The 27,987-nt window shown below is 43.5% G+C and overlaps 2 protein-coding genes across 4 annotated transcripts; both read left to right on the top strand.

Moving 5' to 3' along the window:
• The first annotated feature begins 16 nt into the window (after positions 1 to 16).
• LOC127616864 (apolipophorins) lies at positions 17 to 13,196 on the top strand. Of its 3 annotated transcripts, none has more exons than XM_052088665.1 (37): positions 17 to 922; positions 1,091 to 1,142; positions 1,304 to 1,469; positions 1,547 to 1,617; positions 1,801 to 1,963; positions 2,288 to 2,425; positions 2,853 to 3,030; positions 3,123 to 3,259; positions 3,406 to 3,509; positions 3,591 to 3,756; positions 4,203 to 4,388; positions 4,492 to 4,644; positions 4,853 to 4,997; positions 5,481 to 5,639; positions 5,823 to 5,941; positions 6,033 to 6,242; positions 6,801 to 6,959; positions 7,043 to 7,227; positions 7,525 to 7,707; positions 7,834 to 7,925; positions 8,012 to 8,181; positions 8,363 to 8,516; positions 8,583 to 8,659; positions 9,221 to 9,401; positions 9,480 to 9,635; positions 9,810 to 9,943; positions 10,006 to 10,164; positions 10,378 to 10,561; positions 10,653 to 10,864; positions 10,955 to 11,143; positions 11,215 to 11,357; positions 11,441 to 11,600; positions 11,690 to 11,773; positions 12,104 to 12,241; positions 12,382 to 12,498; positions 12,584 to 12,676; positions 13,042 to 13,196. In XM_052088665.1, exons 1-37 carry the CDS (start codon positions 868 to 870, stop codon positions 13,189 to 13,191), a joined length of 5,322 nt encoding a protein of 1,773 aa, XP_051944625.1. In that variant the 5' UTR covers positions 17 to 867; the 3' UTR covers positions 13,192 to 13,196. The 3 variants fall into 3 exon arrangements, 2 of the variants coding, with proteins under 2 accessions (XP_051944625.1, XP_051944624.1); XM_052088664.1 differs by having other exon boundaries at positions 12,922 to 13,196; XR_007967226.1 differs by lacking the exons at positions 12,104 to 12,241; positions 12,382 to 12,498; positions 12,584 to 12,676; positions 13,042 to 13,196 and having other exon boundaries at positions 11,445 to 11,600.
• On the top strand, positions 13,196 to 27,961 carry LOC127616863 (uncharacterized). Its single transcript, XM_052088663.1, has 37 exons — positions 13,196 to 13,423; positions 13,511 to 13,738; positions 14,008 to 14,237; positions 14,321 to 14,485; positions 15,123 to 15,200; positions 16,439 to 16,810; positions 17,320 to 17,664; positions 17,855 to 18,190; positions 18,276 to 18,407; positions 19,004 to 19,156; positions 19,221 to 19,337; positions 19,409 to 19,582; positions 19,901 to 20,105; positions 20,190 to 20,344; positions 20,427 to 20,539; positions 20,787 to 20,868; positions 20,954 to 21,091; positions 21,345 to 21,507; positions 21,759 to 21,874; positions 21,968 to 22,114; positions 22,237 to 22,350; positions 22,435 to 22,551; positions 22,645 to 22,803; positions 23,237 to 23,410; positions 23,563 to 23,725; positions 23,860 to 24,047; positions 24,202 to 24,294; positions 24,483 to 24,687; positions 24,813 to 25,000; positions 25,233 to 25,330; positions 25,409 to 25,593; positions 25,683 to 25,882; positions 25,974 to 26,142; positions 26,614 to 26,723; positions 26,842 to 26,958; positions 27,453 to 27,579; positions 27,695 to 27,961. The coding sequence occupies exons 2-37, from the start codon at positions 13,549 to 13,551 to the stop codon at positions 27,703 to 27,705; spliced, it is 5,829 nt and encodes a 1,942-aa protein (XP_051944623.1). The 5' UTR covers positions 13,196 to 13,423; positions 13,511 to 13,548; the 3' UTR covers positions 27,706 to 27,961.
• The last annotated feature ends 26 nt before the right edge of the window (positions 27,962 to 27,987 follow it).

Raw genomic sequence — 27,987 nt, 5'->3', positions numbered from 1 at the left:
CTCTAATGATGCCGTAAATGAGCATTTGCATGTGACGTAAAAGGGCTGCCGTAAAGTGGTAGCGTTGCTGCCATCAAATTATTTGATTATTTGCTCAAAACAATAACGTTTATCAGTTTGAAAATTGAATATCTTGTCATACAAACAAATGTAAGTGACTTGGTATTCTGCAGCAATACAGTATTTGTCGTTTTTCTCTCTCCGGGGATAAAGAATACATGCGCATGAGTGTTGTTATATTGTGTGTTCCAACACCACTACAAAGATGATATTCATTAGTCTGTCTATGGCATTTCTCATTATGTTTTAGGATTAGGCTAGCAGACTCAAAGGCAGTTACATGGTTGTTTGAAATACACAATCTCTGTTTCACGTATCAAACCGCTTGCAACCTCTTTTTTCTAGAATGGTTCACAATACCAAACTGTTTGTTGTGAAGTGATATGAGTTGAATTACCTGGCAACATAGAGTGCTTGTCGTATCTCTTTTTTTTCTTTCTTGCAAGTCAAAGAAAATAATTGTCCATACGACTGCTCAAATATAAGTAGGGTCACGTGTCTCAAGGCATCTCTGTATTTCGTAATCTTGTACTTTTGGATTTTGCTCTCCTGCCTTGCTTTCTGACCAAAGTGCCATATGTTCAGCTACTTTTAGGTGCCAGCGTTGTGTGAAGTGATTGGTCCAGAGTGTGTTTGGAGCTACAAATTGGGAAGTATTTCCTGATTGGTTGCTGTGAGCAGTGTGGGTCACTGTGGAGACTCTCATACAAGTGTGGTCTTTCAGTGGTTGGGAACAGTGCTTCGTTTTCATCTCACTTTCATGTGGAGGCTCTGAGGCAGAAGGACCTGCCGTCACTTGGGGCTGCAATGGCTATGCCATGGTTTTACTGTCTGCATTTTGCGTTTATTTGTCTTCTGCGTGGTAAGTTTCTGTGTATGTGTGCATTTTAATTTTTTTTAATTGTGTGTGTCAGTTGATCTTATAAGATTAGACAAGAAAAGTAAAGTGAGTGTTGAGTGAATATTGAGTATGGAAGCAAACCATGCTATCTTTGAAGTTGTGTGAGATTTGGCTTGCCTATCTTTGCAGTAACTGATTGCCTCCAGTCAAAATCTGATATCTGTGATTCAAGTTGTGCAGCTGAGAAATGTTTGGGCGAGTTTGTGTCTATAATATTGCACAGATTTTGTTGGAAAAAAGCTGCATCTGACTGATATTAATCGTTTCTTTGAACAAGAACAAGAAGTACGTATTTCCATGCAAATCTCAAAAATAATGTTCTTATTCCTGCATCTCCTCAGCATTCTCTACTTCTGATATGTCCTATCAGAAAGGGGTGAGGTATACTTACAGGTATAAAACAACAATCACCACATCCTTGCACGGCTCGAATGCAGGCAGAAATGGACTGGCACTGGACTGTTTGGTTGATATTGATGCCATCTCCGAGTGTCATCTAATGATGCAGGTCAAATTCTGTCTCTTTCGGTAACATCAGGAAAATTGTGATTGTTGATGACTTACAACGTGCGACTTGTGTCATAGATAAGAAATCCACAGATAAAGCGACTTTCCCCTCAGAAGGACCACCCTGTGCCTCGGTTAAAAAGTTTACGGTAATGTCAAAATATACCTGCTTATGCATCCTTTCATCAGTTGGTGTGCTCAATGCATGTGGTGTCATCCTTTATTTATTCTCACAACAAGTCTTACAGCCAGATCATGACATATGATACTCGCATCACTCGTCTGTGTTTTTGTCCGTCCCGGTGAGCTCAGCTGGTGTTTTTGTTTCTCAGGGAGTCGTTGGAGAGAACACCCCTGAAGTTCTGCCTCCATGGGGGGAAGGTTTTTAACTTATGCATCCAGGAGCGGGAGCAGATGTGGACGTTGAACATTAAAAGGGCATTTCTGAGCATGCTCCAGACCTCCAACACAAAATCCAAACATTCAGAATTGGAGGTGAGATCTGATCCTGTTTGATTTTCGTGTTGCTGTGGGTACTGTAGAAAGTACACTCGTGGATCATCTTGAACAGTAGGTTGACATCAAAGTCATTTTTTAGTAGCCTCAGACCAATACTCTTCATCCCTTGCCCTTGTGTCTTATGGTGTGCCCCAGGAGTCAGTTCTTGAGTCTAATGCATTTCACCTACAATGACCTGGAGAAAAAAAATAATTCATGCATTCATAACTTCTATTGTAAATCCTTATTTCATTAGGTTAATAAAGAGCCTAATGAAGTGCTGAGAGTTTTTCTAACTTTGATCAAATGTTCCTGCTTCAGACCGATGTGCACGGGACGTGCGCCAGCTTGTATGAAAGGCGAGGACGATTACTGTTGAAAACCAGGTCTCTGAAAGAGTGTCACCAGTCAAGGCTTGCACATTTCTGGACTCATTCCGTGGCTCTAACAGGAGACACGGTGAGTTCATGCTCATTGTCTTTTTTAGCGTTAAAAATATATACCGGTAAGTAAATAAAATGCATTGTTTATACCAGCGTAGCACCAGGATTTTTTCTCCCCTGGGGATTTGGGGGGGTTCTCGTATTTCCAATAAAAGGATAAAACAGCACAAGTATTCTCCAAAAATAAAATGACTTGAACAAAGTCTAATACAAGTGATCACAGGGCATTTTTCCTGCATTTAAAATGTGGTTGTGGACAGGACCGGCATTACAAAAGGTACATTTCAAATCCAAACTATAAATTTTACCCCTCAGTGTGGGCCACAAGATCAAGCAGCACGTCAAGACAAAGACATCCTGCGATGCATGAACAATTTATATTATTTATTTATTTGTAATACTAAAAGATTACTGAACCTCATTCTCGTTTGTCTCATCCACAGTCAGTGCAATCTGAGCTACGCTGTATTCAGGCCTACGGCTCAGCAGTTATGGAAGAGGCCAATTGTACCGAAACTGTATCCATACCAACGTGGTCCAAGACTGGAGGGCAGGTGAAGATGCAAACCGAGTCAACTTTGCAGTTGCTCAGAGCCCAGTCAGGCACAGTTGCAGGAGTAGGTAAGGAATGGAAATAGGGCCCTAACAGATGAAATTCACTTCATGCACACCACATGGAATGGAAATGACAACACCAATGTAATGCATGGCAGAGTCTTTAGGTTGTGGGACAAAAGCTGATTTACGGTTTGAGGACGAAGGAGCTGCAAGACCTGGAAATAGTTTCACTCCTCACCAAGTCGTCCAAACTACCAGGATGGTGTGTAGCGTCACATCACATCCACAAGAGGTAGGCTTAAAATGCATCAGATTTCAGCGTAACATCAGCACTCAGAAGAAAATGAAATTCCCTGACTTTTTTTGTGTAACGCATTTTCTAATCGAGTGACGGGGTTTTTTTTCTTTCTTGTTTTTGTTTTGTTTTTACACTCTTAGGTGTCTCATTGGTTTCTTGAGTTGACTTTTCAACTTAGAGAGCTAACTCTAGCGCAGCTCAAGACACTTTGGCGGGAAGCGTCTTTCAAGTGCCGCAATGACTGGTCTGTGCGGTCAGCGTTCTTTTGGCATAACTTTGTTATATTGTCATTTATTAACATAATATTCATTCACTGTTGGGACAGGCAGCCCTTGTTGGACGCATTACCCGCTTGTGGCTCAGAAAATTGCATCATACTACTGACTGACCTAATGAAGAAGAAAGAAGTGGAGGACGAACAGGCTCATGCTTTCCTCACCACCATTGCCCTCATCCCTAACCCTTCGCCACAGATAATACACTCCCTCAATGTAGGAACGTCTGCATGGCATGAACCAGGAATTACACCTTCTGGTTTTCACTAATGAGATTAACTACATGTACAAAGTATTGTGATATCATGCACCTAAAATGTCGCTAGTTCCCACTTTGCAGCGTGGGAGTCATCTCAATTTATCCAGATGAATTTGTCAGAATTTCTATTGTATCTTATCTTATTTATTTAAAAAAACAACTCAAATTCTGTCATGACCCTCACACTGAAACAGAAAAGGGACTACCCAAATTAACCCTCCATAGTTGATTTTCTAATACAGTTCGTTAAAATGAGTGAGAATCAAAGGGGTTCATCTCAATCCCTGATTAATGAATCAATAAGGAGGTGTTTCTCAATAACTTTGTTCATATAGTTTATATCCTATAAAATGCAACTGTTTTTGAAGAATGAAAGCTCTGAAACTTCCGATGTTTCTGAAAGACTTTAGTTAACGTCCAAGAGGTGCGAGACAAGGCTCTGCTTGTGGGATCCTCCCTGATCCATCAACTATGTCAGCGGTCCACTACACCCTGCGTTGACCTTTCTCAGGTACAGGCCTTCATACAGAAACTCGAAGTGTCCTTGAAGGAATGCCGTGAACCACAAAGTCCTGCGAAAGTGAGAGAGGTATAATAAATGCTGAGTACAATATTCGCATTTGTACTTTAAGACAAAGTAAATGGACAGAAATATATTCTAAAATTCAAACTCATTTCGTTTCATCCAACAGGTTATTTATGCAATGAAATCTGTGGGCAACATGGGCCTGGCTGCTTCAATCTTCATCCCTCTGTTAAATCACTGTGGACTCAACCAGTCAGCACCTTTGGAGCTCAGACTAGCTGCCATCAAAGCCTTCAGGCGTTTTGATTGTACAACTAATGTGAGTAAATATGACAACGTTTTGCTTGAAATGAAATGATTCATCATGTTCTGACATCTCGTGTCCAATTCATTCACATGTGTTTTGTAAAGAGTTGATTTTATGAATTAAATGTCTAAAACCATGCTTTACGACGGGTCGAGGTGAAGAGGTGAGGAGGTTAGCAGGAGTCTGACATGAGTCACTGACAGCAGTTTCCCTTTTTCAGAGGACTTTGTTGTTGCAGCTGTACCGCTCCTCCTTAGAGGATCCGGAGGTCAGAATTGCAGCATACCAGGAGCTCATGCGCTGCCCGGATCAAGATGTGTTTGAGGCGGTGAAGGTGATCTTGAGAAATGAAAACTCCAGCCAAGGTCGGTAGATGATGCCTCAATATGGCGTTTTACTAGGCATGGTGGGCAACTGGTTCGCACGTTCGCCTCACAGTGCAGAGGTGCAGGTTTCGATTCCGGCTTTGGCTTTCCTGTATGGAGTTTGCATGATCTTCCCGTGCTTGCGTGGGTTTTCTCCGGGTGCTTCGGTTCCCTCCCACATTCTCAGAAAACATGCATGGCAGGTTAACGGAACACTCAAAACTGTCCCTAGGTGTGATTGCAAAATGCTATAGAAGAGCTAATAGAAATGATCATGGATGTTATGACTGTACGCTGTAGAAACCCCCCTAACAAATAATCACTTAAAAATGGGACATATAGTAGGGTTGCCAGTGATGAACCACAATATCGTAGAGGTTTACTGAAAAGTGAGTTTTATTCTTGTTTATGCACTTGCATAAGAAAATAAGCATGATATTTAATGTTTTCCATCTTTTGCATGAATTTTGTGTTTCTGAGTAGTGGGCTCATTTGTGTGGAGTCACCTAACCAGTATCCTGAGAAGCGAAGACCCCATGAAGCAGACCCTCATTGATTCTCTACCTAATGACATAATCAGCAAAGACTTTGAATCGGATTTTTTGAAATACTCTTCTTATTCAGACAACACAGTCACAAATGGTAAGACTGATTAAATCTGCAAATGTTTATTAAAAATACCTTGGAGGGGGGGGGGGGGAGTCTAGGTTCGGGTTGGGATTGGCAGGGGGTGAGGTAGAAGGGCAAGACTTCTCCAGGGCCACTTTATATTTACTGGAAAAAAATCATACACTCTTCATAAGTTTCTGTTTTTTAATGTTTCAGGTATGGGAATCACAAATGTGGAAACAACTCTTATTTTCTCCTCCAAATCATTCCTTCCGAGGTCTGCATCCACTAACCTTACATTTTATTTTCATGGTCGGGCCAGCAACCTTCTAGAAGTGAGTGCCATTTTTTTAAACCCCACTTTGTTAGCAAAAGGTCCTCCTGTAAATTTGTCTCCAGTACTTACAGCCCCAATTTACATTCTAGGTTGATTTTCACATTGAAAATGCTGAGCCCCTTCTGAAGAGCATTTTGGGTCAGCTGAGTCCCTTCGCAAAAGAGGAACGCACATCTTCACATCAAAACGATTCGGTGTCCAAAGAGGCGAGGGCGAGAGAAAAAATAAACGAAGACCATCTCAAGAGAGACGTTTGTTTATCCAGCACCAGCAGTTATCTGAAGCAGGCCAGGGCATTGGTGAGGTTACAGTAAAGGGTGGGAGACAATGACAACGCCGGGGTGTTATCATAGGCGTGTACAGTACGTGTTCAGAAATGTACAGTCTGGGCAGCAGAAATGACACTTGTTCTTTTTGGAAAGACCTAACCACGGGCCATGTTGTGAGAAATTATAAATTTTTGTTCATCTATCTCTGTCGATATCAGTGACATATAGTGACCGGGAAAGTAATTCAATGCTCTCCCACTAGATGGCAGAAGGTACACTTAACCCGTTTATTCACTTGTTGCCATTCATGCAATAGGGTGCAGTCATAGTTATGTGTCCACATTTTACACAGAGTATGTAAATTTGTGAGTAATTTGAGACAAGAACATAAAATATTGGCCTGGGCTCAATAAAGGTTGGTAATGAAAACAATCTAATCACAATATTTATTATAAAGTCACCACAGTATATTGTAATTCGGTACCACACATCTGTACCGAATTAGATGCGAGCATTTCTAAAGTTGCGTTCTGAGAGTGTACATTCAATATAGTGCGTGGTGAGCATGCATTTGTTTGTGTGTTCCAGTTATCCACCAGGCAAAAAATGGAAGAGGTTCGCCTGAAGTGTTGGGTTGGCGTGAAAGTGTTTGGGAATGAGCTCAGCATGTTTACATGCGACGATCTCTCAGCGCAAATGGACCAAATGTCACTTAGCGCGGCGGGACTAGCTGTTAAACTGCTCAAGGTGTCCTTGTGGTTTTATCGTCATCGTTGTCATGATCTTGATTGGCTTTTCAAAAAGTTCCTTACGTCCTCTTTCTCTTCCAGGGTCACGAGGTTCAGTTGAATCACAGGGCTGTGCTCTTGACCGAAGAGTTGGTTCTGCCATCTTTGTCTGGTTTACCTGTGAAAATAGCAACCAATATGACTTCCTTTCTTTCACTGCGGCTCAAAGGAAGCATCAACTACAGGGATGTGTCGCACTTCTCCCTCGGTGGTTACATTAAACCCAAGTAGGTCGACATATCTAGAAAGCCATTTGATCGTTGATTCGATTGTTATTATCCATCTTATGGTCCATTTGCAATTATGGTCTTTGTCCTCACTAGTAGACAATTTCAGCACATGGGTTGCATAACTATTAGACCGTGCTCATGTTTTTTTTCCCCATTACTATGCAATTAAATCTTCCTGTGCTGCGTCTGATAACACCAATAGGACCAGCTAGTAGCCATGTCTAATGCAACACAGTCGTAGCCTCCTCCTTCTGTCAATGTCAAGTTGTGTTGAGTTTTGTCTATTTTCCAAAGTGCTTTTGTAGGCCTGTCAGCGAGGATGGGAGTTGATGGGGTCCTGGGTCAGGCTGCAGTCGGCTGGATGTCTGAACTGGTGAGCTCCACTAGTCTGGATGGGGGCGTCCACATGCAGGAGGGGCAAGATCTCAGAGTCACACTTAACACGCCAGAGGATGCCATGGATATCATGTCCCTTTGGTGAGCGCACCTTGCCACACACGTAAATCACAGCAAATTCAAAGAAACCCTTTGTAATGGGAAAAATAAGGCAGGCAAGGGTGTTTTGTTAAATATGTTACAACCACACCTGCATTTGTTAACCAGCTCCCGAGTATTTCAACTCAGTGGCGATCACATGGAGGAGATTAAAGGACCAAAGAGTCGCATCCAGCACACTGCCTGCACACCAAAGACCTGTAAGACGTTCACATGTACACTACAGACATCATCGAAGTGAATGTAACTGTCAGATATTGCCTCTTTTTCTGCTCTCTCTTCGCAGATTCAAAGATGGTCGGCTGGCAACTTTGTGCCGATATGTCCCTCCCCTTAGCTTCTGGGGGCATTTCGCTCCCGCCCTCAGGTCCTACCCACCTATCCATTCGGCTGCTGAAACTGGACAGAGGTCTCCATTACTACTTGCTTGAGGCGGCCTACTCAATGACCCCACTGGTAATAGAGATCTATCAGATGTAATGCAGAATTTCTATTCGTTCTTCTTTCGGATATCTTTGCGAGAGCTACAAAGATCACATTGTCTTGTGAATTTCAGGAGAACCAAAATATATTTGAATAGTTTTTAAAAAATCTGATTTAAGAATATCAAATACCTCAAGCCTATCTTTGACTTCAGATAGGCAGCTGGTTCCCCAGAGAGGCTTCTTTGCACCTCCTTCTGGCTACTCCAAAGTCATCCATCCCCAGGGACATGTCACTTGACCTGACCTTCGACCCTCGCAGATTTTTGCTCAGGGTATCACACCCTCTAAAAAGTATCCTCGTACAAGGTTAGTCCAACGAGCAACATTCACCAGATTTGGTTTGCGAATACCAAAGATGTTTTATGTTCTCAGGGCAACTCGAACAAGAGAGGAGTACAACGACTGCAAAACTTGAGCTAATAATTGATGGTGTTCATTATTATGTTTTGGTAAGTTTTGTAACATATCGTTTGGACTTTTCCCAAAAGATTCCCTCTGTTATTAAAACACACATTGGTGCACCTGCCGGATGTTTCATCATGATGGCACATGCACTCAAGGAGTGGCAAAAGTTGTGAACCAACCCTCACTTGTAATTTGATGAGGCAGAGTTATTAAGCAAGCAATTTCAATTTGGATTTTAAGGCTTCTTTTGCATGACCATAGTTTGAATATGTGAAGTGCGCCCACAGTTTCTGCTTGATTTATAGTCATTTTATTTATGTATTTATTTTAACCGAAGACATTGAAAATACCTCAATCTTTTGGGGAACACTTGACAGTGCAAACCCAAACACAGCACGTATTATGCCATCATTTCAATTCAGATCAGATTTAGATTCACTTGTCTTTTACCTAGAAGTAACCTGGCGCCGATTGTTTACAAATATTATGAAATGGTCCAGACAGTTGAATGAGATTCAATGCAATGGATCTTACTTGATGTTTGGTGCAGGTGTGTCTAATATTCTGACCCATAAGTTTATTTGGATCCATTTTCTGTACTCAAGGCTCTGGTTGACAAACAGACTCTCATCTCAGAACTTATGACACGCTACCACTTTGAAGCCAACATGGCTGACAATCAAAATCCAGTCATTCTCTCCGCCAACGTTACTCGTGAACTGGGCAGGAAAATGAGCTTTTCTGCCATGATGAAGAACGTGTTCAGACTACCCGCGTCACTTTCAGGTATACAACAGTTTTGCCATGGAATTGTCTCATGTTTCCTTTCATAATATTATACTTACATAAATTGTTTGTCTGTAGTGGCCCTGGAGCGAAGGAGGGACAGCCACAGCAGACAGTACTCTCTGGAAGCCGATCTTCTCTTCCCCGATGTGGTCGGCAGCAGAATTCTGGGAATCATGGAGCAGAAAGGGACGCTGTGGAGTTCTGCGCTTCGTCTCAAATATGGGCTGGGCGGTGAGTGTTTGAGAAACATCCTGCAACATGGTTCTTTCTTTTCACTATACATACTTTTGTATACAATCTCCTACTAGCTAATTCCTTGCTAAAATATCGAAAATGATATTTTGGGCATGGGTTTATGTCGTTATAATTATTACGGATTGCTAATGTCCTTTCGCCCCTTTGTAGATGACGCCCGGCACCTGCATCAAGAGTGCCACACATCCCAGAGTGTCAAGAGTGAGAGGCATGCTAACCTCACGTTCACGATGAGAGCTGACCACGAGTTCTACTGTTCCAACACGGCTGCTATCAACCACAAAGTAAATGTATTTTGCTCGTTGAACTTGGCTTGCTCTGACCAACCAATTTGTGTTCTTGTCAGATCCATTTCAGGCACGAAGAAAGCCCCAATCATGTGAGATCATCTGTGGATATGAGCTACGGTAAACACTGGGACGAGATAAACAACAAACGCATGCTTCTTCTGAGCCAGTCCTTTAAAAATCAGACCACGCAAAACCACACCAGCTACATATTAGAGGTAACCCGGGCCTATAGTTTGATCATGTTCGGTTTAAAATTCTGTGTCTGTTCTGTTTGCTTGAAACCTAATGACTCCGTTAGTTGTTGTAGATCCGTTTTAAAACACTACTGTGCACTGTTGTAAATTTTGTGATTATGTCACATGATTCCGATTCTGATGAGTCCCCCCGATCTTGCATGAACGACTGAAATCGTCCCCAAATCTTTTCAGTTCAATTTACAAGTTCCCGACAAAGATTTAAACTACCGGACCCAGCTTTTGCATTCCTACGTTCGACAACTGGGGTCCGACAGCAGTACTCATCTTAAAATCAACTACAACAACTTGACGCCTCTTGTGGTTGGTTTACACTGGAAAAGTCCTCCGAATGACACGCCGCACAAGAAATGGGAAGGTGAACTTCGCTGTGAATTGTATCATCTCAAACTCTCTGATGTCTTTTTGTGCCAACGTGAAGTGACAGACATAGTATTTGAATTCCTCAGGAACATTTAATATGGACACTCCGTGGCTATACATTTACACCACCCACAAGCTGAGTCAGCACCATCACCACACGCTGCAGCTCAACTCTGAACTGACAGCCAACAAATGGGTGACAATCCGGAATCTCATCCTGGAGGCTTCCTACAGAGATAGGGGTCGCGAGAAGGAGGCCCATCTCAAGCTCCGCACTCCAGCTGTCACATTCTTGCAAGTAATGTGAAACTTCACCTCCTTGATTATGTCAGGTTCAGTGATTCTTAGAAATCAGCGGTGCTCAATCTGTACCCCCATTCCTTGACAGGTAGGAGGACTGGGATTCAAGGGAAAGAAGAATATGAAAGCCTCCTGTTCTCTCACCTCCCTGTGGACTGCTCCCCTGAGAGGCGACATCTCTCTGGAGACCCTGAAATCCAGCCTCACCCTGCAGATGTCTTCCAGCTACGGCAAACAAAACATCACCTTCGCAGCTGCCCTGAACACCATTGACAAGGTGCTCCGCTTCCCATTTGGAAAATGCATGTGCTTGTCTTATTGACCGTATTCTCAACGATCCTGTTCAAGCTTTTGAAAAAGAGGCAAGTGAGACTGAGCGTGAGTTTATTGGAGCCCAAGAGTCCCCCTACTGAGTTTGAGTTTGAAGGGACGTTGGAGGAACTGATGAAGAACAAGAAGATGTACCAAAAAACAGCATTGCTGCAACTTAAGTCTGTTCACGACTTTCATTTACACTCATAATCTTTTATGGTTGTGATTTTGATGTAAAAAAAAAAAAATTCCTTTCGCACAGACAGCCTTTCAAGTCATTTCCTCAGAAGCTTCTCCTTAGGGAGACTTTCACCGTAGACCTCCTGAAAGGCCTTTACGTCCTGGAATCAAGAGCCGGTTTCTTTGGCATGAAAGAGATCATTCACACGCTGACCATTGGCTCCAAGCCGCCAAGCCCTTTTGTAAGTGCAATCAAATTGTGTATTTACAAGAGGATTGTGTGAGTTGTTAATTCGGTACAGTACTGTTGAATGCATCTCCTCACATTTAGGTTTGCTCTGCGCTGGTTCATCCTTTCAACACTGAAACATTTCCATCAAACTGTGAGATCTGTGTTATCACCTCCAGCAACCAAGTAAGATATTTCATGGTCTAAAGTCTCAAGTGATATTCAAGAAGTATCCTCCATTTTTTTTCAATCTTTAACATCATTGCCACTTCTAGTTGTACACTGTAAATAAGCAGGAATGGGTCACCAATAAGGCAATGTAATTTAATAAAAAATGTTTCAGGCAACATTAAAATCATTTTAATATTTACATTTTAATGATTCAATTCGTTTTAAATTGGGCGACATGTAATGTTAAAATCAAACATTCATGACAATGATTAAAACAATGCTGTTCAATTCGTTTTTTTAAGCATGTGTAAATGACCTTAAACATTATCGGCGTTTTCCTTCAAGACCCAGAAATGCATTCGAGGATGGCTGCGGATCGGCAGCCAAGAGAAGCTGAGTTTCTTCGGGGAACTTCTCTCGAATTCATTGCACCCGAATCGGCAAGTGATAAAAATTCGAGCCAATGTCACCCATCAACTCGAGGTAAATTAGCTGGCAATTTTAAAATAACAAACAGCAGATTAAAAATGGTTGATTAAATTACACCAAATATAATGTTTTTAGGTATTTGTCCGGCCTCTATATTTACCTTTTGACAAGTTCAACCTTTTTTGCTGTTCCAGCTGCAAATCCCTTCCTTTGCTTTGGTGGAAGGAGATGTATGCTGGAGCCCCCAAAACAACAGAGAATTTGATTATGTAGTTCGCGGGAGACTAAAAATTGAGAGACAGGAGTGTCAAGTGAGTAAACAGTTGAAGTCTTCATTAAAGTCAAACCGGGCAGGTTTCAAATGCTTGCTTTTTTGAAACGCCATTTTCCCTTCAGCTTTCAATGCAGGTCAATGGAACTTCAGACAAAATTCTTCTTTATTCAGCTCTCAGACATCCTTTCAAATCAAAGATTCCCAAATCACTGGAGGTGGGTTGTTTTTTTTTCTTCCATTTTATGATCCAGTGCATTTTTGGACAGATCATGAAATAGGAAACATGGCATTTGTGAAACAAATCTAACCAATCCGATTGGAGCAACTATGTGGAAAATATTTCCCCCAGGTTTATCGTGATTTAATTTTATCATGATTTTGAAAAATAATAAATCAGCATTAATGGATTTGGGGATAATGTGAGTGCATAACCTCCTAATGTTTCTATTTTCACGTGAAGGCAAAAGCAACTGCTAACCTGTCCACACCGGCTGGTAGAGGAAGTAGCTCCATTTGTGTCAAGGCTGATGGGAGGGACAAGCTGATATTGGATGCGCAGGTCTCTCACTTATTTCTGCAGGAAGACAAATCAGTGCTACTGAGGCTCAACTTTTCGCAGAGTTTCCTGCCCGAACTCACTGACTTGCATGTCAAAATGGCCGCCCATATGTCTCGACAAAGGCACGTATTGTTTCTCACTTGTTTTCCCCAGTTGATCAGAAAGCATTGATATCTGGATAGTTTTCTTCTTCACTTCTGGCCTTCTAGCGTGTCTCTACATGGTTCCTATGCAGAGGGACGTAACACTCTGTTGGCTCAGGTGAAAGGTTCTCGAAGGAACAGCAGTGGTCTTCAGTATACAGTGTCAGGGAAACTGAGGCATTCAATAACTAACCTCGCTATTCTGCCCTCCATCCTGGGGTTAGATGTCATATTGGGACTGTCAGACACCATTACTGAAGGTAAAACGATTCTCAATTTTTTTTTTGGCTTTGTTTTCTTTTGTTAATTCTTGATTAAATTCATGAGAATTCTTCAAATGGTTCAAGGGCAAGTCAGAGTTAGAGTGGAGGAGACTTTTTACAGCATGACTCTGAGGCATCAGGAGGAAAAGGAAGAACTTCTTGACCAGAAATTGTCCCCCACCCGTAGCTGGATGTGTGTTCTGTTGGCGGCTGAGAATGTCTGTGTGAATGTGAGTAGGCAATCACAGAAAAAAGGGGTGGGTGAGGTCCACATCCAGCTGTCTCACGTGTCCCGATTACTCAATGCCACAGGTAATCGCTAACTCATACTTTTTACGTAATTCAAGCAGATTGACTTAATATTCCATGACTGTTTGTTTATATTTGATATTCATCCATACATCGGTGCCCTGAAATATGACTAGAGTTTGTTCTGTGACCACACTCGGTCATATCTCACGGTACCGCTGTATTCTGTTTTTCTGAATTCTGCATTTGTCAAAACTGCATAACTTTGTTCTAAATCCGAGTTGTAAAATGGCAATTTTAACCAAGTCTTTCTTGCTGTGTGACTCTATTAGGTTTACCGCCGAGTAGTAGTGCCCATGTGTGTTGGGACCAAGATGAAAGTAGATTGTCAGCCTTTGTAGAATTGCAGGCCGGACCTGAGCATTTAAAAGGCGAGTTGAACGGTGGCAGGACAAGCCGACTTGTCCCACGCTGGGAAATCCTCTCGACATTGCGACACAGAGTCGAAGCACTACAGAGACGAGGCTTACCAAACTCCATGCAAGTCAAAGCGCATTGCGAGGTGTCCAAAACTATTTCTTTATTATGAATATGGATTTTTAATTTGATGGTGCCAGTCTCATTGTTTTTTTTTTCTCCTAACAGATAGATACCACTGGGGTAGATGCCAGGCTGGCATTTGAAATGGAAGAGATGAAAATGATTGACGCCCTTTTAGTTGTCGGAACAGAAAATAACACAGTTGTATTCATAGCATCCGTGTGGCAACAAATAAAGCTGCTGCAAGGGATCATACCTGCCATGTCGCAGGTCAGTTTTTGGGGTTGTACACTCTTGTCTTTTTCAAGCATGTCTTGTTTTGCACAGTGAAGCAACACTCCCTCCAAAACCAGTAAGATTGAAGAGTAACTTAACTCAACTGTATTAATAGAGCACTTTAAAACAAGTGCTGTACATGGAGCAAAATAATTCACACCACAACGAACAATCAGACACTAAATTCATGACGAAGACAGTAGAAAGCACAAAAAACAGCAAATAGGTTTTCCTTGTTTTCATTGAGGTCCACTTCATTCTGGTTTTAGCTGTGAAACAGAAAATGCATAATCACCAAGCGTGTAAAGGTATGGCAACAATCATTGTTCAGTACATAGCTTGGTTTCAAGTTCAATCCCTTTGAATAGAGTAAATCCAACACAAACTGCGACATTGTCTTGCATTTGGCCCTCATCATTGTTAAAAATATTTGATTGGAACAAATATTTCGGAAAAATGTGCACAAGTTTTCATGATCTCGCCCGGCGCCCCAAGTTTGACACCTGTGTTTTAAAGCTTTCACGGTTCACATCCGTAATGTGCTATCCCACAATGCTATTTTCTTTTCTAGTTTCTGCTTTGAACAGCAAAGTCAACAACAGGGGGGCGTTGGGGGCTTTTGTTTTCACAGATGAACTGCACAGGGGACACAGCTGCAGACCATTTCTCTGCGCAGTGCTACGGAGACGTGACAGGGCGCCCAGTGGAGGTACGAGCATTTCGCTCTCATCGACCACATCGCAGGCTCTGCTACGGTCTGTCACTTGCACACCTGAGCCTCAAAGCAGAAGCTAAAGGATGTTTGAGTCCTAACGGTCAGAGGGAGTTCATAGCTAACCTCACACATTCTTCTGTGGTGCTGCTGAGCTATTACGGGGTGCCCACCAAATCTGGCCTCAGGCTGCTCCTCCGGCCCGGGCCTCAGAGGTGGGCCTTGGGGGTCGGCTTGGTGGTTGGCCCGTGGATAACGGCCTGGAATTTGGGGCTGAGAATGGAGAAGGGTGGGCTGTATGGCTGGTATGGAAAACTTGCGTATGGCAGTCGTAACGTGACACACAAGGCTGAGATGACTGGTCGCGTGAGGTTGGAAAGCTGGTGTCACATCTGGGCGGATGTCACTACATGGTGGGATTCGGTCAGCTCCAGTTTGCTGCTGTCTTTGCGATGTCAAGGGAAGGGAAGGTTAGTGTTGGAGCAGATTAGAAGACTCGAAGGGGATGTGCTGCGGAAGACGTCTCTAACGGCAGATGGGCAAGCAGTGAAAGATGGACTTAAAGCTGCTATTCACTTCCACAACCAACACGAATCCACCCGTCACATCTTCTCTCTACGACTGAAGCAACGGAAGACTGAACGGAGTGTGACCTTCCAGAATAAACAGGCCTCCCGCTTCTCCTTCCTCCCAAGCACACCGGACTTTCGAGGTTCTGGTGACACCTTCCTCAATGGTAGTGCTCAACAGTCTGTCCAAAGCCAGTCTGCTCAGTCAGGTGTCACCGTGGCCTTTGAATCCTTCCCCTCACTCAGGATGACGCTTGACCAAAATGTGTCTCGCGAGGTACCAAGGGCACTCGCTGTAGGTGTGCTCTCCACAGCGGGTCAAGTCGGGTTTCAACTGGAAAGTGATGAATGTTCCATGCTTCTGCTGTATCAACAAAGGAGAGGAGAGAACGGGAGACGCCACTGGACTGTTTTTGTTCATCAGCAATGTGTCTTTCTGAAGGTTAGACAGGAAACAAGATGCATGTCAGACATCTTGTTTCCAAGCTAAAGTGGAGATCAGAATTTTTAGGAGAATACCTTGTTCGACTCTTGTTCGCGTAACAAGAAATGATCTCAAATTATTTATTACATTATGACAATTTGAAAATTTGCCACAGATTTTACAAACTGAATAATTCAAATGTATCCTGTTCCTAACTTTTTCTTCTTCTTTTTGTTGTATAGGCGCTCCTACCCTCACAGGCATCAATGAACATCTCCATCAACTCTTCTGGTTCCTCTACAAATGTCCACGTTAATCTCCTGGCTCAAAATAAGCAGAGAGGCGGCTTTACGTTGTCGCTTGCTTTTCAGCCTAGTCTAAGTTTGAACGCATCAGTCCGGCACTCTATAGAGACATTGCAAGCGTTGGGATTCCCTTCTAATGGCGCACTGGTCATCAGTGTCTTAGCTACACATTTGCCTCTTGTACACGTTGGCCTGGACATTGGAAACTGTCACTTCAGCGGCCTTTTGGATAAAGGCAAATCTTCAGAAGCAGAGAGCAATGGATTTTCTTACAGTGTAAATGTGGCCAACTCCTGCCCTGCCTTGCAGGTAAGAAACTGTGTCATTTCAAAAAGCGCGTACCTCCCTGTCCAAGCTTTGACTCAATTTAAAGCTCAGAGGTGATTGCTTGTATCCATAAAGTTGTTTATCATGTAGAACAAAAGGCGAATTCAACATCTTGGAAAAGTATGACTTTATATTTTCACTGTTCATCTTCACAAAAGACTTTTTTGTTCTTGTAAAGATTCCAACTTTTTCTCTCTTAAAACAATATGACTTCAGGCTCATACATTTTTTTCCTCTAAAATATTGACCTTTGTGTTACGCGACAACTTCTTTTTTTAAAACAGCCAACCTTTTAAGTGATATAGTCGATTATTTTAGATGTACAAATACCGCTAGATGTCGTAATTAGTATTAGGAATATGAGAGGCGTCCGTCTTATAAAGGGTTCCTGAACTGAAAAAGTTGGAGAAGCCCTGGACTACATGAACAAAGCAGCTCTGCAACAGAAGCAACCCACAAACATGCCCCTCATCATTTTTCCTCTTCCACAGGGGACAATCTATCCTGCGATCTTGGTTCTTCGGGGGTCTTTGTCAGGGTTTCCCTGTGGGCGTATGATCAGCTCTTCTCTGAAGGCAGACAACCAGGAGCTCGCTTTTGAGTTACGCGAGTCCTGCCGCTCCCCACATCTGTCTGCAAGCCTTACACACTCTTTCTCAGGTTTGAGGAGCCGAGGTGTTCCCTATATGGTCTTCATTGAGGCCACTGCTCCAGGAAGCACTGAGCAGACTGGGACTCTGTTCCTAAAAGCTGGAGCCTGTCAAATAAGATTTGTTGAGGACCAAGACAGGGTGCGGCAGTTCTGGGCTCTGCAATCAGATTGCCCAACCTTGCAAGTACGCTTTGTGGGGAGAAGTAGTAAAAACGTTTTCCTGACTTTGATTTCATGATTGTCTTGAAGCCTGAGACATGACAAAAACAATTCCATTGCGGCATCATTTTCATCCATATCATGTCTGGGGCTTCATAGATTCCACCTCTCCTTGTCCAAAATATTTTCAGTGACCTTTCCTCATTTCTGCTCAGGCTCAGTTGAATGGATCAGCATGGCGGGATAACGAGGGCAAATGGGCAGCCGTGGTGGACGCAAACGTGGACGGCAAAAGGTGTTTCCTGCGGCTCGTTGCGCAGCCAGGACCCGAGTTAAGTGTGGAGGGTGAGCTCAGGCATAAACTTCCCTCTCTGGGAAATTTCCCTGAACTCAGCAAAGTGAGGTTAACAGGCAAACTAGGCGAACAACAATACGCCACAGAGGCTCTGGTTCTACTGGATGAATGTGCTGTGAGAGCCAGAGGATTTGTGATGTCACATTCTGGCCTGCAGGGGTCATTTGTGTATCACAACAACTGCAGTGTAATTCAGGTAGTGTGTGTCCAACATCATTCACAAGGTTGCTTCCTGTTTGGTTCACTTTATCAAAAGCTGACCTCATATTTGTGCTTTCTAGGAGTGGGGTAGTCCGGACATGATGCAGGCCTCTGGGTCTTTGACTATCACCCCAGTTCATGCTGAATCTCAAATGTCGATGGCGATTGATAAGGCTGAGTTACATTCATTAGTTGCTCTGAAGAAAACCAAGGTTTGAAAATCATAAATAACTCAAGAATGCAATTTCTGTCGTAATTGCATGCGACTGCCGAAGATCCGACGGTGAACTGAAATGCTGCGGACTTTTTAAAATGTAGAATGTGAGACTTTAGTTGGAATGGTTTGAATCAGTCAAGAATTGTCTGTAGAAGGAGGAGATAAATATGATAAATATAAATAAATTAGGATGGACTAATTTGGGAATTCCTTTGTGGCAATCTGGTGAATGTTATAAGAAACCTCCATCTGTTTGTATGGAACTGAAGTTTGAATGGTTAGTGAACAATTGCGGATGGAAGAGGTATGTAAAATTTCTTCTGTGGGAATTTTGAGAATATAATAATAATATATGTCAAGAGTATAAAGCCAAGGGGAAAAAGAAAGTTGAGACACCGCCATGTTTTCTTCAATTTCTTGTTCATTTTAATGTCTGGTGCCACTAGTCGGTCGGGGCCTAATTTAAATGGTTTGAATCGGTTGAGATAAGTGAAAGGAGTAAGGGGGAATGATCATTTTTGTTTTGGGTGACCCAGTAAACACATACATGTAGCAATCTTGTCTTCAGAGAGCCATGTTCTTCTTTTTCAGACACAAAATGAGGTATCACTTCATTTCAACCACTCCGTGGCCCTGTTAAAGAAACTCGGTCTCACAACTCACACGGATATATTACTGAGTTCTGGGAATCATGGCAATCAATCGTATTATTACAGGATGCACTGCAGAGCACAGAACGAAAAGGTAACGTTTGTGGCACCGGTTACTGTACCTTTTTCAACTAAAAATTGTCCTTTCTGGATTACAGTTCAATCAAGAGATGACCGTGGAGAAAGCATTTCAGACGGTTACTGTGAAGAGTCATTTCAGACATACACTGAGCCGCCTGAATTCAATGGGTCTCCCTGGCAACAGTAGCATCCAGGTACATTCAGTCAATCACCAACTCTGACAATTAAAAGAGCCAATATTTTAATTTGTGTGTTGATTCTACAGCTGGAGATTGGGTGCTCTGAAGGGAAGGCCCTATCCGTAAAGGTCCAATCTGAGCATTTGCAAGCAGGACTGAGACTAAATCTTAAATGTTTTCCCATGACCAAAGAGATAAGAGCGATCATGTGGCACAGTTTCCCGTGGCTACAGCAAAGAGGGGTACCGCACAATATCGAGGTACGGTATAACAGTAAATGAGGTTTCCCTGTAATCCAATGAGATTGAAAATAAAGATCTGAAAAAAAAACAATTTGAGCTAACACTCAGGTCCTGTTTTCGTGCCCAGTGCAAGTGTAGTTTTGTTTCTTTTGGCATTTTCCTAGATGGCTGCAAGTAGAGAGAGTTTCCGCTGTTGTGGGAGTGAACACAGCCAAATTTTTGGGGATTGTGTGATATGTAAATGCATGTTCATAAAGGGGACATAAAATCTATTTTTTTATCGGGACAAGAAAAAATACATAAATGTATTTATTTTTACATATATGTGTCCTCAAGGGCTTATGTTCCACACAAGGGACGTCGTCCCAGCTCCAGTCCAGGGCTCAGGTTACTCTAGACGGGCACAAGCTGCTGGACTCGGGTGTGAATGTGAGTTCGGTTGACGGACGTTTGGCTGCACTTCTCTCCTACTCTCCCTCACCTTCAAATCAAACATGGAAGCACTTCAGTCTCAATACTGTGGTGACTGCGCACTTTACAGGTCAGCTTGACTTAACAGAAAGAAGAAGCTGAATTTTTTTTGCACCGTAGAGGAATGTGATGCTATGATATTCTCTTTCTACAGGTCCTTTAAGGAGCATCTCAGTGCATGCTCATAATGAAGACTGGCGGGTTCGCTTGGTCGCAGACGTTGCAGGCTGGGGGCTCAAGGGAGTGTCCAAAGAGGGCCGAGTTACTCTCAAGCACATCCGAGCTGGCGACTCCAGTCCTGCCTTGCAAGTAAAAAAATTACACGGAGCAGAAGGCATCGACGACGGGACTTTTTGCAGATTGCCAACCATCTCTCTGTTTGTTCATTTAGGTTGAAGTGTGGGGAAGACTCTCTGGGTCACAGTTGAAGTCCTCCATGGCATTGAACCCTGAACTCGCATCCTCACTTGCAATAATTATTCAAGGGCACCATCTGCCCAACAGGTAGGCGTGGAAATAACACAATTCTGAAAATTGGCTTCCACCTGAGGTGTGCAAGCAATTAGCATTTTAAACCAATGCACAAAGAGAAATGAGATCTGGCTTTTAATTGTTTTGCCTGTCACTTTACGTCACTGGGATTGATAAATGATATATAATGATAAATAATTTTGGAACCAATTGGAATCATATGTCATGGAACAGTTTTTGGTAATCACTACGAATGACGACAAAATATTGTTTTATTCAGCAAGGATCTGCTCGTCAAGGTGGTCCAGAGTATTCCCAAGATGCAGATCTACTTGCCATCACAACTCAATTTCCACTCACAGGTCGGTTGGATGCTAGACATGCTGATTAATGCCCAAGGCAGACTCGCCATCTCTAAATAAATGATCCGTCTTTTCTTCTGTCCAGTTGAACCAAAGCCAGTCCGGCGTGGGGGGTTTGGTAGAGCTGTTGTCCGGCAAAAGGCGTCTGTGGAGCTTTGGGGAGTTGGCGGTGATTGATGGTGGATACAGACAATCTCTCGAGCTCAAACACTCGTACCCTCAGGTATTGTTGGGATTTTGTACGCAGATATTTCACCAGCTCTGCCGGGGCGTGCCTTCACCTGGCGCTTCCCAGTGGTTGCGGTTGTTCGGCTATCGCGCCTTGCCAGAGGAATGATATGCAAAAAGTGCATACCAAGAGTGGCTGCTCTTGAGAAGGCCGTGCTGTACTTACATTCCAAGACGATATCACATTTACATCGCTTTTCTTCAGATTCATGTTAATCCATTCATCTAACTCTGTCTGTGTTCTGCAGTTGAAGCTGCTGCCAAGAAATGTTGCGGTGAAGACCTTGTATGAAGCCAGGAACTGGAGTTACCTCGTGCAACACGGAGCCTTGTGGGGAAAGCAGGAGTTGAGTTTGTCGGGGCTCTACACGGCACCTCCGTCACTGCAGAGCGGGAATCAAACCCTAAAAGGTGAGTGTGATGCAAAAATTCATCAAAGCTCACAAATAAGCTTTTTTGTTTCATCTAATGAATAGAAGGTCTAGCTGCGCTGCGGTCAGTGAATACACTTGTGTTCTCTCTTACTGTTACTGTCTTGATACTGGGAATCACTGTCTTTTCTATTTTCTGTCCTTTGTCACATTTCAGATGTCAACGTTTATAAACAATAAATCATGTTCTTTCACCTTTAAGTGTACGGTTTTTCATGTGATTAACCGTAGTTCAGATGAAGTGGCGGCCTCGTTTGACCAGTTTGGAGATCGCACTAGAGCGCTCCCTCCAAGGTTGTCTGGACAGCGTTTCCTTAGGCTGGATGAGAAACGGTCGACTGGAGCAGGTTGGCCTTCGCACACACTGAAACAGATGACTGTTAGCTTTTTTTTCACTAGGAATGATTTTTAATCACTTTTGTTTTTTTATCTCTTTCAAGGTCAGAGCTCTCAGCTTGCGTAGTCGATCCCAGGAGATGAATGAGACCAAGTTGGAGCTGAACCAGCCCTTTTCTTCATTACTTAGCCAGCTTTCACTTCACACACTCTCACACGGCTCTGAGAAAGAGCGGCGCAGCTTCCTGCAGGTGATGGTACACGTTCAGATTCAAGCTGCTGATTTGACAGCATGAATATTGCGCAGGTTGCCTGCCCAACCAGTCTGAGATGACCACCGTTATCCTCCTTTCCATATTTTTGCTCAACTCAGACCCAGCTGTCTTGGCTCAGCGGATTGCCGGTCAACATCTCCATCAGCCTAAACAAACGATGGCAGCTCAACTCCAGCAGGGGGCAGGCTTGTGCTCACTTGTCAACCCAAACGGTAGGGAAGCAACAATTGTTGTCAATCTCAAACCAGGGTCCATCTTCATTCTGAGCCTAATACCGTATATTTGTGTGTGAGTAGATAGCGGCATCTCCTGTGAAAGGTTGTGTCTCAGTCAGCCAGGAAGGAAACTTGCTCTCACAAAATGCTGAGCTAAGATGGGACAACAGGAGTGTAAAACAAGGCATGAAGTATCAGGTACACACAACTTGCAAAAGCTTGCACTGGACTGAATGACGATGTAAATTCTCCTTCTTCTGGCAGATCTAATCATGTTGTGTGTTTCTTTAGAAAGATGCACGAGGAATGCACAGCCTCCACGTGAATTTCGGCCTGGATAAAGTGTCACCTGCGCCATGTCCCTCACATTCCGTCTTAACGAAAATCCAAACCAACCTCAAAGATCGCTTTGAGTACACGGTTTTGCTGGCCCTCTGCCCGCCACAGCCCGTAAGTACGTGGCTCCGAGTCCGGAAACAAAGCTCACATCATTCAGTAATTTAAATGTGAGAAAATCCAACAGAACATTGTTGGAACCAAAACTACCTGCGATGTCAATATAATGAACATAATTTGATTTGATAAACTGTTTATTGCGTATGTTAAATTGCTCCATGTACAGCACTTTGTATGCAGCGATGGCTGTTTGAACGTACTCTATAAATACAGTTGACTCGGCTTGCTTCAGATATGCGACCACTTGGGTGAAGCGAGAATAAAAGGAGAAGCCCTAACACTGATAGAATTTCATGACCTGCTTTTTTTCCCTACAAATTAAAAGAACTCGATTAACGTCCCCTGAGAGAGATTGCACATTTTTGTCAGGGCTTGTACAACATTCAGACAATGTGCAACCGTTTCCATGTGTGTCTGTGTTTTTCAGACTCTATCGTGGTCAGGCTCTCACAGGCTGAATTTTGGAGAGGAGCTGTTTTACACCCAGTCTCGTCTGTCAGTAACAGGACGCCCCAACCTCTGCAGCCTCACGCTCACTCTGACCAACTCATCGAATGTTGAGCGCACCAACGTGACTCTCTTTACTGAGGTGCAGACTGGGGTGGGCAAGCAATATTGCATGTATGTGCATATTGGATGTGTATGGTGTTGTCCGAGTCCCTGCTCTTAACTAAGTAATTTTCACGGGGTTGAGTCCCCCAGGAAACCAAATGCTATGGCGAGTTAGCATAAAAACATTCTATATTTTATCAGTCTAGGATGGGGAACTGGAGTGTGGAGGTAGGAGCAAGTGCTTTGTCATGGCTCCAGGGGTCTGCTCTTCTTGTACGCACAAGATTGGACCACAGAGACGAGATGTGGTTGAATGGCACACTGGAGGGAAGATGTCTCCAGACCACTGCAGGCTATAAAAACGGTACATAGAGAATCAGCCGCACAACGCTCACCAAATAATCATGCCTAGTTTGACTGACATAACGAATGTACTTGATGGTTCTAGCTAGTACGGTATGCAGTCTGTACTGTATATGTCTATCCGTATATGTGCAGGTACTGGCCTGAGTGAGAATGTTTCTGTGGTGGCGTGTTTGGGGACAAGTCGCAATCTGATTCTGGGGGTACAAAAAAGAGATGGCAGCAGCCAGTCCGAAACTTTGGGAAGTCTGTCCGCAGGAGCAGCCAATCGGAGGCTCACGCTGACAGCAAGTGGCTGTGTGGAGAGTCTGACTGCAGTGGAGGTAATGCTGCCCTAAGATTCGACATGTTGACACACAAAAAAATAAATAAATCTGCAAATAGATGAAATTTCACTCAGGAGTCAAATATTCCTAAATCTTTTCATGTGACTAGCGTATTTATGTTTCTCCATATTTGGTGTGTTTATTTTTAAAGGCACGGATTCAAGCCGTCGGCTCTCAGGTCAGACGCAAGCTTTTGGAGAGAATCCAGACAATGAAATATCTCCTCGCTGAATTCAGACAACAGGTGACTAACAGGCTAATACTACTGTGATGTTATGTCGAAAATATCTCAGAGGAATTTACTGGCACTGTAAAGTAGTCAGTAGAAAGCTGGCACTGATGTAAATCATTTTCTTTTCCTTGAAAAAACTCAAAACGATTCTTTTGTGACAAAAGGACACATTTAACAAGCAGTTTTTCCCCTTTCTCCAGTCCAGAGACAGCGAGTTGCTCCAAGACGTGAGTGCCGCCGCTCTGCTTATCGTCCAACAAGCAGAGTCTCTGTTGGGACACAGAAGCAAGAGTTTGTTGGCTCTGTGGCACAGTAGCTCCCTTCGGCACATCGTCACTACGAGCCTGCCTCGATATCTTCACCTTTTACAGCACACCTCGCTACTGGGACAGCTGGAGCTGAGGAGTATGTAACATTTGTTTTTCAATTGTGATTGCCAACAGTCATTCGCAGGCGTTCCGATCCGCTCGGGGCTTATATTTCCGTACCTCGATCCAAGATTAGTCATCGGGTGTGTTTGCCGTCCACAGAGCCGATGGCCACTCTCGCAGGCGTGTACCAGGATGTGAAAGGACAACGGCTGGAGGCTGTGTGGAGGGAGGCTGTTGTTTTGTGGACCGACAAACTTCTGAAGGCCGCTCCTGCTTTGCGGGACAGTCCTCAGCTCAGGCCGCTAGCTCGAAGAAGCATGGCTACGCTCGGCCGTGCCATGGATTTGGTACGGAACACTTCAAGATCCTCTCAATTGTTGTTATTATGATATCAAAGTTTGTTCCGTGATCCAAACTATTAGGATAGCTTCACATTTACACAATTGCATTTGCCGGTATTTCTCCGTATTTCTGCTCAGCTTCAGCTCTTCACCGTTTGTTATTTGTGCCGACTGACACTTGAATTTACTTTGTGTATATTGAGCAGGTCTGAAGTTATTCTGTTTCTGCATTTATCAGGCAGGCCAGCAGACGTACCACTGGATAGAAAGCAAACTGGCAGTGGCTTTTTCCGGACTCCGGAAACAACTGGCTTCACTTTATCGATATTCGCCAAGGTACCGCACGTGCATCTCAAAAAAATGTGCGGAGAGATGTTGCACTTGTTAAGGATTTGAGTTCATTTGTTTCGCCAGCGAGTGTTCTGTGGCTGCGTCTATGTCACTTCCCCCGCTGCGCTGGACTCGTGTGGCTGAGGCCGGTCTGGTGGGGATCCTTTTAGAAGAGTGGCTCCTCAAACCCCTGCAAAGTCTCGCCTCCACTAGACCCACTGCTGAACTTTACCGCCTCAAGAGGAAGATCATGGACAGTCCGTTTCTTCGTAAGAAACACTTCGATGTAATGAGCTCCGCTGCTTACATACTGTTGCGACATTTAGATTTTTTTTTGTTTTGTTTCTACCTCCAACAGACCAAGCTCTGCTGGTGGCAGATCAGTTTGTAGTCACGTTCGATGGCCATCTTTATGAGCTGCCACCATCCTGCCCACTTCTTCTGGCCCAAGATATTAGTTCCCAGCCCTCATTCACACTTGTGCTCAATTCACACCCACGCAACCTCCTCCTGCTGCGGTTGAATAACAGCACTGTCAGGATTCAGCGCAGTGGGGAGGTATGGGAGCATTCAATATTGATGTCACGTGTTCTTTGGGGAGGGGCACGAATCCAGTGGTGAGTTGTTATAAGAGTTGTTTGTGTCACAGGTAAATGTTCAGTGCAACAAAACCGTGACACACATGTGGCGAAGTGATGGCGGCGTCATCGTCCGTAAGGGATCACGCATTGTGCAGGTATCCAGTCGCAATGGCGTGTCCGTCTCATGTGACCTGAGAATCGAGGTGTGCAGCTTGACTCTCGACGGATGGTTGCACGGTGAGAGAATTTAAGACACGCATAAAGGAATGACAGGAACACCGTGTCATACTTCTTTGTGGACAAAAAAAAAAAAAGATCCCGTGACCATGCAGTGACTTCAGACGACTAAATGACATCACCATTAAAAATAGGTATCCACCCTGCCTCATTGACCCCTCCTTTGAGACCCTCAACCAAGCAACCAAGCCACCGTTTTTATCAAACTAGATCTTAGCAATGGTTGCTGCGTATCCGGAAGGGGAAAGAGTAGAAAACAACCTTTAAGGTGGCCCTTGGCCACTTAGAATATTTGGTGATGCCCTTTGGCCTCACTGATGTTCCAGCCATGTTTCAAGCCCCCATTTATGATATTCTCCGAGAGATTTTTTATTTTTTTTTTGTCTGGTGCCGTGCTGTAAGATTTCTCTCATGTAAAAGATGCGCCTTGGCTGGGAGATATACAGTATATGCGTGCTTGTGTGCATACAGGCAAGTCGACGGGTCTGTTGGGGACCAATGACAACGAAGCGGGGAATGACTCACCTTTGCGTGATGGTTCCCAAGCTGAAAACATGAAGGACTTCATCAACAGCTGGCAGGTAGGTCTGGCATTTATTTGAGCTGTTGTCTGTGAACAATTTATCCCTCTGGCAAATGGAAATGGTCCATTGGCTACAATCGAGGATTTTTATGTGGATGTTCATGCTCTGTGCCAAGGTGAACTCTGAGTGTGCAAGATCGACAGCTGAAAGGCAATTTGGAGCCACCAGGGCTGTCACATGTGAATTTCTGTTCTCCTCTGCTGATTCTCCTCTAAGTTCCTGTTTTGGGGTGGTGAGTATGAACGCTGAGTGTTTATGTTTGGCGTGGGGGGTTATTGTTCAGCGAGGTTGATCCCTGAGAAAACAGTTTTTTATCAAGAACTATAAAACCGTTTAGTTTATGATTACATGCTTTTATTTGGTGTTTAGAGCTCTTAATGTTGGGATAAGTGCAACCGCCCCAACATTTAATTGATTTTAGATTGATTTAGAGCAAAGTCAGGATATCCAGAAGCTCCGTATAATAACAGTGATATTAGAAACAGAGCATCATTATTGTTGAGGCAAATCCTGATGACACAACTCATCTTGGCAGCAAGGAGTGTAATATTATCCAAGCTCATACTACACGATGTTAACATAACCTTTATTAGTCCCACCATTAGAAAAGTTCACCTATAAAGGTCACAGTGCATTTTAGGTTGATCTTGAAATGGCGCACAAAATGTCCCTATAACTTTTTGGGCTGTTTTTTTTCTGGAGTACTTTCTGTGTGTCTACCATCAGGTGGATCCTGGTCAGTTCTCCTTGGTATGCGAGTCAAGCTCCTCCACTGCTCCCTGTCGATTAGCGTCTGCCTTTGTTCATCTGTGCCAACACAACTACATACCCCTTGAAATCCCCACCCAGTGTGGTAAGTTTAGGCTCTTGTACAACCAACGTGCATGATGAATTCATATTTATTCAAGTTTTTATGTGATGTTGATGCGGTACGGACGGTTTATTTTCCTCTTTTTTATTCCCCTCAGTGCAAGGGTAAAGATGGAGACATTTCTTAGAGGCCAAAATGAAACTTTCATGCCTCATGAGCTGCTGCACCCTTTCTTGACACTTGTGTGATTTGAAACAGACACTGTCACAATGTGAATATTTAAAAAATAGCAATCTGTTTATTGGTAATGAGTTCTTTTTTTTCTTCTTCTTCTTCTGTTGTACAATGAAGCTAATCAGTGAGTGACTTAGATGTAATTCAACTGTAACCTGTTTCGTGTGCATTTATTAAATTCTGCAGCTTTAAGTGCATCTCATCCACATCCTTACG

The sequence above is a fragment of the Hippocampus zosterae genome, chromosome 15 (assembly GCF_025434085.1).
Source record: "Hippocampus zosterae strain Florida chromosome 15, ASM2543408v3, whole genome shotgun sequence".
Classification (NCBI taxonomy): domain Eukaryota; kingdom Metazoa; phylum Chordata; class Actinopteri; order Syngnathiformes; family Syngnathidae; genus Hippocampus; species Hippocampus zosterae.
This window is presented reverse-complemented; position numbering and strand designations above follow the sequence as displayed.